Source organism: Pristiophorus japonicus, chromosome 8, assembly GCF_044704955.1.
Source record: "Pristiophorus japonicus isolate sPriJap1 chromosome 8, sPriJap1.hap1, whole genome shotgun sequence".
Lineage (NCBI taxonomy): Eukaryota > Metazoa > Chordata > Chondrichthyes > Pristiophoridae > Pristiophorus > Pristiophorus japonicus.
This window is the reverse complement of record NC_091984.1, coordinates 16,957,875-16,969,983: the sequence shown is the minus strand read 5'-3', so window position 1 is coordinate 16,969,983 and position 12,109 is coordinate 16,957,875. Positions and strand designations below refer to the sequence as shown.

At 47.2% G+C, this 12,109-nt stretch overlaps 1 protein-coding gene across 1 annotated transcript in view; it reads left to right on the top strand.

The window, feature by feature from the left end:
* Window positions 1-12,109, top strand: part of LOC139268015 (interferon-induced protein 44-like) — a 40,299-nt gene that overhangs the window by 18,643 nt on the left and 9,547 nt on the right. Inside the window, exons 5-6 of the mRNA XM_070885983.1 lie at window positions 3,453-3,605; window positions 8,467-8,638. Coding sequence (XP_070742084.1) covers window positions 3,453-3,605; window positions 8,467-8,638 — 325 coding nt within the window. The remainder of the gene's footprint in view (window positions 1-3,452; window positions 3,606-8,466; window positions 8,639-12,109) is intronic.

Genomic DNA, 12,109 nt, shown 5'->3' with positions numbered 1-12,109 from the left:
GCTCAGACATCAATGGTGCCCATCACCTTGGTGCCAGTTAAAGTTTACGTTGATTGATGTTAAGTTGTATCTAACCCTTTCATGTTAAAGAATCACCGGTATGTAACGGTGCAGCTATCTGAGACAATGCACAACAAGGTTATGTTCAATAACAAAAATGTTATATCAACATTGGTATGAAATCATAAGTATCACAGGCAATAACATCCCAACCCCCATCCACACCCCACGTTTTCCACCATTGGCATCAATCAAATGTTCAGCATGTCCATCAACACAGAGTACAAAGGCAAAGCAGGAGGCTGGTCCCCAGCCCCCTTACATTACAAAATTGCATACATCCAGATGGAGATATGACAGAGCCATCACCTGCGGACATGCACCTCACTTTCCTCCCCCCTCCCCTTCTCCTCCCCACCTCTACCCCTTCCCCTCCTCGCTCCACGTCGTCTGGCCGAGGAGTTCCTCAGGCGGTGTCTCATTGGGGGGGGGGCGCGGGGGGATCAAGGCAGATGCGGTGGTTGCACGGGTACGGGAGCGGGGGGCTGCCGAGGGGGCAACATTCTCTGATGCAGAAGTAGGATTTTGGTCCTTGCTCTCATCTGTCGTTCGCAGTGGTGGTGCGGTACCTAGGGGTGGAGTGCCGCGCTCTGGGATCACTGGGAGGCCTGTGGCAGCAGTGTTCCTGGCTATTGCATCCAGGGCTTCTGCCATCCGCGGAATGTACTTGGTCATGGTGGCCAGCTGTCGGGATATGCCCCCTAATGCTTCGATGAGCTGGGCACCAAAGTCTACAGTCCTCCTGGACTACTGTACCATCTCTCCGCTGTCACGTGGCGCTCGTGGAACAGACTTGCCGCGTCCACGAGGCCTCCGCGGGGTTGGCTCCACTCTGGGGACAAATGGGATGACCAGTGGCGAGGTGCTTGGGGCCGGTATCTCCAGAGTGGAGGCGGGAATGACCGGAGCTCCACGAGATGACCTTGGGGTGGAATGGCTTCTGGAGCATGGCGATGCAGGTTCCTCGAATCCGCGCTCTCATCCGTGGAGAACAGACCCAGCGGATTGACGGGCGAGAATCGGAGCTCCTCCGCACCAGATGTTGGATCGTCCGGAGAGTCGAGTCCCGTGCCCCCACCTTCTGGCCTCGGTGGTCTTGACTTGGGACGCGCTGCTGGCTGAGCTGCAAAACACAAATGAGGTTATTAGAGGAGAAGGGGGTGCTAGGGTCACAAGGTGAGTCCAGCGCTACACACAGCATATGCACGACAAAAGCACCACCACTCTCAACATCATCGCAGATAACACATTTCATGACCATCAACACATTGTGCATTCCAATGATTTTCATTAGGCCAGCATTATTTCTATGACAATTTTAGAAATCATCTATCATATATGATATTTCAGATATGTGTGGATAAGGCATCTATTGACTTTACATCATGCAATGGTGTAAGCTTTACTCATGTAGCATCACTTCAGGGTCTGCAGATGCATCTGTGGCTGTCCGGGTGTGCTTCCCCACGAGTGCGAGCACTCGCTCTTCCATCTCAGTGATGTCGCTGGGGACTGGTGGCCCCCCACCCGGTCGCCTCTGCACGGACCTCATCGGCGATAGCTTCTTCTGTAAATGGTGACAGGATGACATGGCATGAGATCATTGCATGATATCATTGCTAGATACTGTCACAGGGACTGATACAACACATAACCGACAGATGTAATCATGATTATTATGAAAATTATAATTCTTTACCTAAAGACGTACACCGTGACCGCAGGCTTTGAGTAAAACATTCCCGGTAAAAGTGAAAGACCTCACATCATGACTGTTACAAATCAAATTATATAAATACATAAGTACATGTAAATCAATGTAATAATTACTCTTGTGGATCCCACACGGTCATTCCATCGGGTGCGGCATTGGTTGCCCTCGTTGGTCGCCGACGAGACCACCTCTGCTATCTCGGTCCATATCCTCTGGTATGCCTTTGGGGTCAAATCACCCCAGCGTGACTCGACCTCCTGGAGGAGGGAGGCATTTGCTTCATCCGAGAACTTCCTGGCTCTTTGCAGCCTCCAATGTGCTCCTCTACCATCTCATTGCTCTCTCCGGCATCAATCTCCACAGTATGCTGTGATGTCTCCTCCTCTCTCTCCATTATAGGCCAAATTCGGGCAAATATGTGGCTGGTAACAGCTACTTTTTGTTTGCCTACTTGCTGTGAAGCTCTAAAGTCTCCCTCCTTCCTCCCAAAGCAGCCACACCACACCCAGACATGCCTTCAGTCCCTCTAAGCCTCCTCTCTCTCTGTCTCCTCTTCTGCGTATGTCATGATGACCTTTGACCTCCTGAATCGTGGGAATCGAGTGTTGCCATGCCGTTGCTAAGGGTGGCCACACTTTACAGCAGAAAATCAAAAAAGATTTAATGCTGCCACCCATTTTATATCGCTCGCGGTAACGCCTATTTTCAAAAATGAAGACTAGGTGCTTTGAGAATGGGCGAGAAGTCAGCGATCTGAAATCCCTTTTTTCCCGCCCATGGAAATAACGCCCATTTTTGGGCGATAAGCACAAAAGTGGAGGTTCTAGCCCATGGTTGCTAAATGTCTTCACCACTGGGATTTTCCTCACCTCCTGCGTTTACACAACAAAAGAGTAGGAATAGACTGGATGTTAAGCAGTTCTGCTTTTGCCAGAGAGTAATGAGCCTCTGGAATGTGTTACCGGGTGGTGTGGTGAGTGCTGACTCTCTGCACAGCTACAAGAGGGAGCTGGACAGGTTGCTGACTGGGGCAAAGATTGCATCATATAGAAGGTAAGTGCATGTGATCTCCTGGACTGGTTCCGATCGCCTGAGGGGATTGGAGAGGAACTTACACGGGAGTATTGTTTCCCTGAATGGCTGTAGGTTTTTTTCCTGTTTATTCCCCTCTCTGAGGAGATTACATGGCTTCTGGGGGGGTGGGGTGGGTTGGGGTGGGGGCGGTGGAATTTGTCTGATCATGATGCAGCAGCCATCTCGGGAAAAAAAGGATAGACTTCCATTTATATTGCGTCTTTCATGACCACCGGACTTCCCAAAGCATTCATAGCCAATTAAGTACTTTTGAAGTGTAGTCGCTGTTCTAATGTAGAAAATGTAATGAGTGTGGGGCAGGCTTGATGGACCAGCTGGTCTTTCTCTTCCTATAATTTTCATATGTCTGTATGTTTCGATCTGTTGTAGTGTAATTAATAGAGATTGATTGCCATGATTAGTCAACAACTCCGTTATCGTTGTATCATGCAACTACCTGGATGGTAGATAGACCTTGGTGTATTTTGTCTAAGCAATTCCTATGTTCCATGTTTGCAGATTTTCCCTGTATGTTTTTACCATTGGAAATGATTTAATTTTGACAGTGCCCCCAAAATAACCTGGTATCTTTGCTTCATTGCAGTATTCAACATACTCCTTCAGAGGAGATGAGGTTGGCACATCTCCCCCTCTTATTCTTTGTGATACAATGGGACTTGCAGAAGACACAGAATCGGGGATATCTAGTGAAGATATTATCAGCATCATCAAAGGACATGTTCCTAACAAATATCAGGTAATCTGTTATTATCTATATCATATTTCTTCTGCTCTTTGCTTTCTCATAGACCGTCCCTGGCTAAATGAGAAAACAATCTGATCTCAGGATTCCGCGTTTCTGCTTTATGACCACTTGCCCTGAGAGGTGTGAGAGAAGGCTGGGTTTGGTATCTGTACAGTATTACTCATCCTGTTGTTAAGGGCTTGTTAATACCCTGAATGTGGGAGCACACTTGTTGAAGCTGGTTTTAAAGGAATATTGGGGTAAATTTTCTGGTCGTGATGTGTGGTTCGCATTAAGCATTTTCACCAGCATACCTGACCTTCATAATATCGTGGGTTCAGCGTGTTTAAGTTCGATCAGTGAGCTCCATGTCTGGGAGGGTCATTGTAGCGGGGAGACATTGAGGTCAGTTTTCCCAGTTCTGCATCTGGGGCTATTGGATTCCCTGGGTGGGTAGGATCGCAAACCAAGAGAGCCTGTTCCATTACTGCCTATTAATTTAAAACCTAATTGTTTCTTTGACAGATTGGCTCATGAAGCAGTCATACTCGGAATTATTTGGGCAATTATTTTCAACTAAGATTCCCCAGTAAAATAATCCCCCTGCGTTCACACATCCTTTTAATCTCTTCACGGAGTAAATAATTTCCTTCTAATTTTTGCCCTGGTGGACAGCAGCATTCTCATGGGGGGGCGAAATTACCCCTTTTTCAGAGGTGCTAAAGGGGTGCAAGACACTTTTCACCCGGAGGAGTGGGGGGGGTGTGGGGAAGTGACCCGCTCCCGGGAAATTGCCCAGGAGTTTGCGGAGTTGCTGCCATGGCAGCGTCGCGCCCAGACAGCAGTGCAACTGATGACCCCTAGTGCCCCGCGTCGACCTCCTACCCACCTGCGAGGCTGGCACGAGCGGGTGTCAACTCCAGTTTCGCGGATCACGATGCTAGCTGACATGCGCTCACGGGGCGGAGGTTAATGGGGAGGTCGCCAACGCCTCCAGCTTGCTCGTTTTGTCAACTTCCGGGTCAGCTTCCCTACCTTATTTACACATGTCATCGTGTAGTCCCAACACTCCATTTTATAGGCTGGCACCACTCTGTGTAGTGGAGGCAATCAGAGGCCTTGCAGTGGCCTTCCCCTTTAAGTGAACGGGAGTGGCGTTGAAGTGTGTCAGTGCTACGCGGACCATCCATGTAGCGCTGCATTACTCACACCATTAGTGCCGCTGGTACCACCCCTAAAGGAAGTGGAGCACGTGAGATTGCACTCTACCTCTTTTGAGGCGCGGTAAATCCAATTCAGCAGCTGGGGCGGGACTTCTGCACTGGGCGGAGGAAGTCCCAACCCCAGCAGGTGACAAAAGAACATAAGAAATGGGAGTAGGAGTAGGCCCCACAGACCCTCGGCCCTGCTACGCCATTCAATAAGATCATGGCTGATCATCGACCTCAACTACACTGTCCCGCCCGATCTCCATATTCCTTGAATCCCCTAGACTTCAAAAATCTATCTATCTCCGCCTTGAATATATTCAGAGACTCAGCATCCACAGCACTCTGGTGCAGAGAATTCCAGAGATTCACACCCCTCTGAGTAGAGACATTCCTCCTCATCTCGGTTTTAAATGGCCTTCCCCTTACCCTGAGACTCCCCAATTCTAGACTCTCCAGCCCGGGGGAAACAACCTCTCAGCATTTACGCAGTCAATGCCCTTCAGAATCTTTTATGTTTCAATAAGATCATCTCTCATTCTTCTAAACTCCAGAGAGTACAGGCCCATTCTACACAACCTCTCATCATAAGACAGCCCTCTCATCCCAGGAATCAATTTAGTGAACCTCTGTTGTACTGCCTCCAAGGCAAGTATATCCTTCCTTAGACAAGGAGACGAAAACTGTGCACAGTATTCCAGGTGTGGTCTCACCAAGGCCCTGTACAATTGTAGCAAGACTTCCTTACTCTTATACTCCAACCCCCTTGCAATAAAGGACAACTTGCTTGTTGCTTGCTGTACCTGCATGCTATCTTTCTGTGTTTCTTGCACAAGGACACCCAAATCTCTCTGAACACCAACATTTAAAAGTTTCTCACCATTTAAAAAAGATTTTGTTTTTCTATTCTTCCTACCGGTGAATAACCTCACATTTCCCTACATTATACTCCATCTGACACCTTACTGTCCACTCACTTTGTCTATCTTTAACCCTTTGCAGATGCTTTGTGTTCTCCTCACAGCTTACTGTCCCACCTAGCTTTGTGTCACCAGCAAACGTGGATACATTACACTCGGTCCCTTCATCTAGGTCGTTAATGTAGATTGTAAATAGCTGAGGTCCCAGCACTGATCCTTGCAGCACCACACTAGTTACAGCTTGCCAACCTGAAAAAGACCTGTTTATCCCTACTCTCTGTTTTCTGTCCGTTAACTAATCCTTTAGCCATGCTAATGCATTATCTCCAATCCCATGAGTCCTTGTGTAATAACCTTTTATATGGCACCTTATCGAATGCCTTTTGGAAATCCAAATATATTATATCCACTGGTTCTCCTTTACCTACCCTGCTAGTTACATCCTCAAAAAACTCTAATAAATTTTTCCAACACCATTTTGCTTTCATAAAACCATGTTGACTCTGCCTAATCATGTTATGACTATCTAAGTGCCCCGATACCACTTCCTCAACAATAGATTGCAGCATTTTCCCGACGACTGATGTCAGACTAACTAGCTTGTAGTTCCCTGTTTTTTCTCTCGCTCCTTTCTTGAATAGCAGTGTTACATTTGCTACCTTCCAATCGGCTGGGACTGTTCTAGAATCTTAGGAATTTTGAAAGATCAAAACCAATGTATCCACTATCTCTGCAGCCACTTTTAGAACTCTAGGATGTAGGCATCCGGTCCAAGGGATTTGTCGGCTTTTAGTCCCATTAATTTCTCTTGTACTTTTTCTCTACTTATATTTATTACATTAAGTTCCTCACCCTCATTAGACCCTTGGTTCCCCGCCATTTTAGATATGCTTTTTGCGTCTTCTACTCTGAAGACAGAAAGAAGACATTTGTTTAACGTTTCTGCCATTTCCTTATTCCCCCATAATAATTTCTCCTGCCCCAGCCTCTAAGGGACCAATGTTTACTTTTGTTACTCTCTTTTTACATACTTGTAGAAGCTCTTACAATCTGTTTTTCTATTTCTTGCTAGTTTTCTCTCATAGTCTATTTTTTTCCCTTTTCATCAATTTTTGGGGTGGTTACCGCCCCTCAATCAGGGCACGGGGCAATTTCGCATCCATGGTGTTAGCTTTGACTAATTCTTCTTAAAACTATCTGTTTAATCTATAACATTCTCCCTCCACTGGACCAACTTTGTTAATCTCCCAACTAAATCAAGTTAAACGGAACACTGGTTAGGTCACATCTGGAGTATTGTGTCCAATTCTGGGTGCTACACTTTAGGAAAGAGTTCAGTGTTCAGGTTTGTCATGTTCAGATACCATCTTCCCAATACTTGTAGCATTCCTGTGTGTACGCTTTATTATTAAAGATTTAGCCGTTCTTTTAGTTGATTCTAGTAGACTTATTCGAGTAGCTTAGGCTGACCTGTTGGCCAACCCAAAACTTCAGTCAGTCTTGAGGCCTTTAAATGATGATGTGGGCCAGTAGTATACATACAATTAATGTATTTGTAGGAAACTCCTTCCTTCTCTATTTTAGTGGACACATAGGGGGCAATTTTCAGCTGGAGATCATTTCCGGCAGGCAGTGGACAGAGTGATCATGCGGCTCGTCCAATGGTTCCAGCCCAATACCTGAACCACTTCACGCCGCTCCGCCCATTGGTACTTTACAGTGTGGTCTGTCAACCGGTGTAGGACCAATTTAAATATTTTAATATGGCTCCTCCTTGTTTTAGCCCAGAGCATTAGCTGCCCATTTTTCAGCCTGCTCAAAAATTGAGTCTGGCGGGCCTCAGGCAGCGATTGGACATGTCCTCTTGCTTTCTCAATTTCCAATTGCCGCCCGCATTGATTTCCAGCTTGAATTGGGCGGGCGGTAGTTGAAAATAACCCCCCATTGAGCCCCTTATTTAAAATTTGGTGCAAATACATTCAGCTCTTGTACACATGCCTTTCAGATCGAATGAAGAAATAATAACATGTAGAGAGTGGAATATTTGTTAACTGCTTATTTTAGAAATCTTACAGTAAAATGCACTGAGTTCAGTTCCATTTGCAACTCCTCAGATAATGAAGCAGTCCCTGCCCTCATGCAGCAAGACCTGGACAACATTCAGGCTTGGGCTGATAAGTGACAATTAACATTCGTGCCACACAAATGCCAGGCAATGGCCATCTCCAATCAGAGCAGGTCAGAGGCTGGGTATTCTGCGGTGAGTGACTTACCTCCTGCCTCACCAAAGTCTCTCCACCACCGGCATGCCACAAGTCCGGAGTGTGATGGAATATTGTCCAATGGCCTGCAATGGCTGCAGTTGCAACAACACCCAAGAATCCTCAAACCATTCAGGACAAAGCAGCTAGGTTGATGGGCACCCCATCCACTTGCTTATATATCCACTCCCTCAACCACCAGCATGCTGTGGCTGCAGTGTGTACTATATACAGGAAGCACTGCAGCAAGTCACCAGGGCTTCCTCAGCAGCACCTCCCAAACTTGTGACCTCCACCATGGAGAAGGCTAAAGGCAGGAGGTGCTTGGGAATACCATCACTTCCAAGTGGTTCCAGAAGAAGGCCCACCACCACCATCTCAAAGCAACAAGGATGGCCAATAAATGCCAGCCTTGCCAATGATGCCCACATCCTGAGAATGAATAAAAAATGTATTCTTTTAACATCAGGTTCTTTTTCCGCAGTTTAATCCAGCTTCCCCAATTAAAGCTGATACAGAGGGTTACATTGAATCAGTAACTGTTGGTGGGAAGATACACTGTGTTGCATATGTGATTGACGCAAGCAAAGCCACCATCCTCTCCACCGAAATGGAAAAGAAAATTTGTGGCATTCAATCACAGATTAATGAGCTGGGTGAGTATTGCAGTCCAGGAGTGTCCAGGAAGTGGACCATATCCCAAATGCAGCCCGTGATCTGGCCCACCAAAGTTGTGCTGATTCCATTTTATTATTCTGATTATTCAGCAGCATTGTCCCAGCCAAGCTCACTCGTCTACTCCTGTCTAACATAACCTAAAGAAGGAAAGACTCCCATTTATACAGCACATTTCCTGACCTCAGGACATCCGAAGTGCTTCACAGCCAATGAAGTTCCTTTGAAGTGCAGTTATTGTAGTTATGTAGGAAACATGCAGCCAATTTTCCCACAGCAAGGTCCCACAAACAGATCAACTGAACTATTTCTTTAGTGGTCTTACTAAAGATCACTTTAGGGTCTTGCTCTCGTCTGCCAAAATTGCTCACTATTCCAGAATCATTCTGGAATGCAAAGATAAACCCCGGCATCTATTCTTCACTGCTAACAGTCTTCTTAAACCCCTCTCCTCTGTCTCCTGCACCCTCCCCTCCGGCAACAGGTGTGAGGAGCTCATGGACTTCTCTGTCTCATAGATTGAGACCATCCATTCAGCTCCCTCTGCCACTTCCCTTCCTTCCCCTAGCCCACCGGGCCAAACTTCCTCTAAGGATCCCCCTTGTCCTAGCCCTGAACTCACATCTTTCTCCAGTTTATCTCCGATCTCCCCTCATGATCTCTCCGAGCTCATTTTATATATTGAGACCCACTTCCTGCTCCCTTGACCCTATTTCCACCAAACTGCTGACCACCCAACTTCCTTTTCTGGCTCCGATGTTAGCTGACTCACCTCTGGTAATGTCCCCTCCCTCAAATCTGCCGTCATCACCCTTCTCCTCAAAAAAACAAGCCTTGAACCCCTCCATCCTTCCAACCTTCCTCTCTTAAAATGCCTTGAACGTATTGTCGCCTCCCAAATCTGTGCCCATCTTTACCGCAACACGTACCGAAATGGCTCTCATCAAAATGACAAATGACATCCTTTGTGACTGTGACAAAGGTAAACTATCCCTCCTCGTCCTTCTTGACTTATCTGCAGTCTTTGACACGGTGGACCACTCTATCCTGCTCCAACGCCTCTCCACCGCCATCCAGCTGGGTGGGACGGCGCTCGCCTGGTTCCATTCTTATCTCTCTAATCGTAGCCAGAGAATCACCAGCAATGGCTTCTCTTCCCGCCCCCGCATCATCACCTAAGGATTTATCCTTGGCCCCTGCCCCATTTCTCATCTACATGTTGCCCCTTGGCGACATCCTCCGAAAACACATCAGTTTTCACGTGTATATGACACCCAGCCCTACCTCACTACCAATTCTCTCAATACCTCCACGGTCTCTAAATTGTCAGACTGCTTGTCCGACATTTTCTCCAATTAAATATTGGGAAGAACGGAGCCATTATTTTCAGTCCCTGCCACAAACTCCATTCCCTAGCCACCGACTGCTTCCCTCTCCCTAATATTTATCTGAGTCTGAACCAGACTGTTTGCAACCTTGGTGTCATATTTGACCCTGAAATGAGCTTTCGACCACATATCCGCGGCATAACTAACACAACCTATTTCCACGTCCGTAACATCGCCCATCTCCGCCCTTGCCTCAGCTCATCCGCTGCTGAAATCCTCATCCATGCCTCAGTTACCTCTAGACTTGACTATTCCGACGCACTCCTGGCTGGCCTCCCACGTTATATCCTACGTAAACTTGAGGTGATCCAAAACACGGCTGCCCGTGTCCTAACTCACACCATGTCCCGCTCACCCATCACCCCTGTGCTCGCTGAACAACATTGGCTCCCAGTTAAGTAATGCCTCGATTTCAAAATTCTCATCCTTGTTTTCAAACCGCTCCATGGCCTTGCCCCTCCCTATCTTTGTAATCTCCTCCAGCCCCACAACCCCCGAGATATCTGCGATTCTCTAATTCTGCCCTCTTGAACGTCCCTCAACCATTGGTGGCTGTGCCTTCTGTTGCCTAGGCTCTAAGCTCTGGAATTCCATGCTTAAATCTATTTGCCTCTCTACTTCTTCCTCCTTCAAGATGCTCCTTAAATCCTACCTCTTTGACCAAGCCTTTGGTCACCTGCCCTAATTTCTCCTTATGTGGCTTAGTGTCAAATATTTTGTCTCATAATACTCCTGTGAAGCGCCTTGGGGCATTTCACTACATTAGAGGTGCTATATAAATACAAGTTGTTGTTGTTGTTGTTGCTTCTGCAACAAAGCACCTTCCCATTAAGTAGTGGAGAGACCCTAGGCCAAACATTATTGGCCATTTGACTGCACCCGATAGTGACCTCCCCACTCTCCCCACGCCTGCCGTTGAGCGCTAAGCCAATCAGCAGGCGTTTAGTGCTGAGATCAGTGCTGCAATCATTATAATGCACTGGAGCACGAAGTTTGTGTACTGACTGGATCACTTTCAACGGGCACAGGCAAAAATCACTGGCCCTTGACACCACCCGTTTTCGGGCCTAATCCAATTTCTAGGCGTTTCCATTTAATTTAAAAGGAGTCATGCGTTACAATTTGTACAAAAGCAAAATACTGTGGATGCTAGAAATCTGAAATAAAAACAGAGAATGCTGGAAATACTCAGCACCTCAGGCAGCATCTATGGAGAGAGAAACAGTTAACGTCTCAGGTCGATGACCCTTCATCAATGCTTGGGCCTCAGCTATTTACAATCTATGTTAATAACTTAGGTGAGGGTGCTGAGTGTAATGTATCCAAGTCTCGGGACTCGTGGACAGTATTGAGAGAGGTCAGACCTCGTGGCCAGCATTGAGGGGCACCTGGAGGCCAGGATCAGGGGGAGATCAGAGAGAGTCTGCAGATCGAAGGGGGGAGTGAGGTCGGAGGTGCTAATGGTAAATATGCGCGGCCATTAGTAAAGACCCAACAGCCAAAGTGTAAACGGTTGGAGAGAGAGCGGGAACAAGTGCAGCTGAGCCTGTGAATGGAGAGCAGTATGCTGGAGCTGGAGCCGGAGCTGGGGAGCCTGGGGTACAGTGTCAGTATTTTATGGATAAAAGCACAAGCTGTTCCAAAGTTAATGTTCTCACCTACTCTACGATCTCTGGAAACCAGGGAGAGAGGATCTGATGGAGAGAGGGGGTTAGCAGAGCCTGGTCTCCAATCGTCTTGGGTCCCCTTGCCATTGGACCATGACCTTGCTCTGTCAAGTTCGTGTGGCAATTGGTGTACAACAGCCACCCCACATTAAAATAATTCACGCACAAGCACCTTCCACCCTTTAAAATGAAATTCGGGACCTGGAACGTCAGGACCTTCATGGACAACCCCAACAATGACAGACCAGAACGCCGCACTGCTATCATTAACTGAGATTTAGGACGCTTCGCCATTGACATCGCTCCCCTGAGCGAGACATACGGACAGGGGAAGACCAACTCAAGGAACAAGGTGGTGGATACACCTTCTTCTGGAAAGGCAAACCAGAAGAAGAAC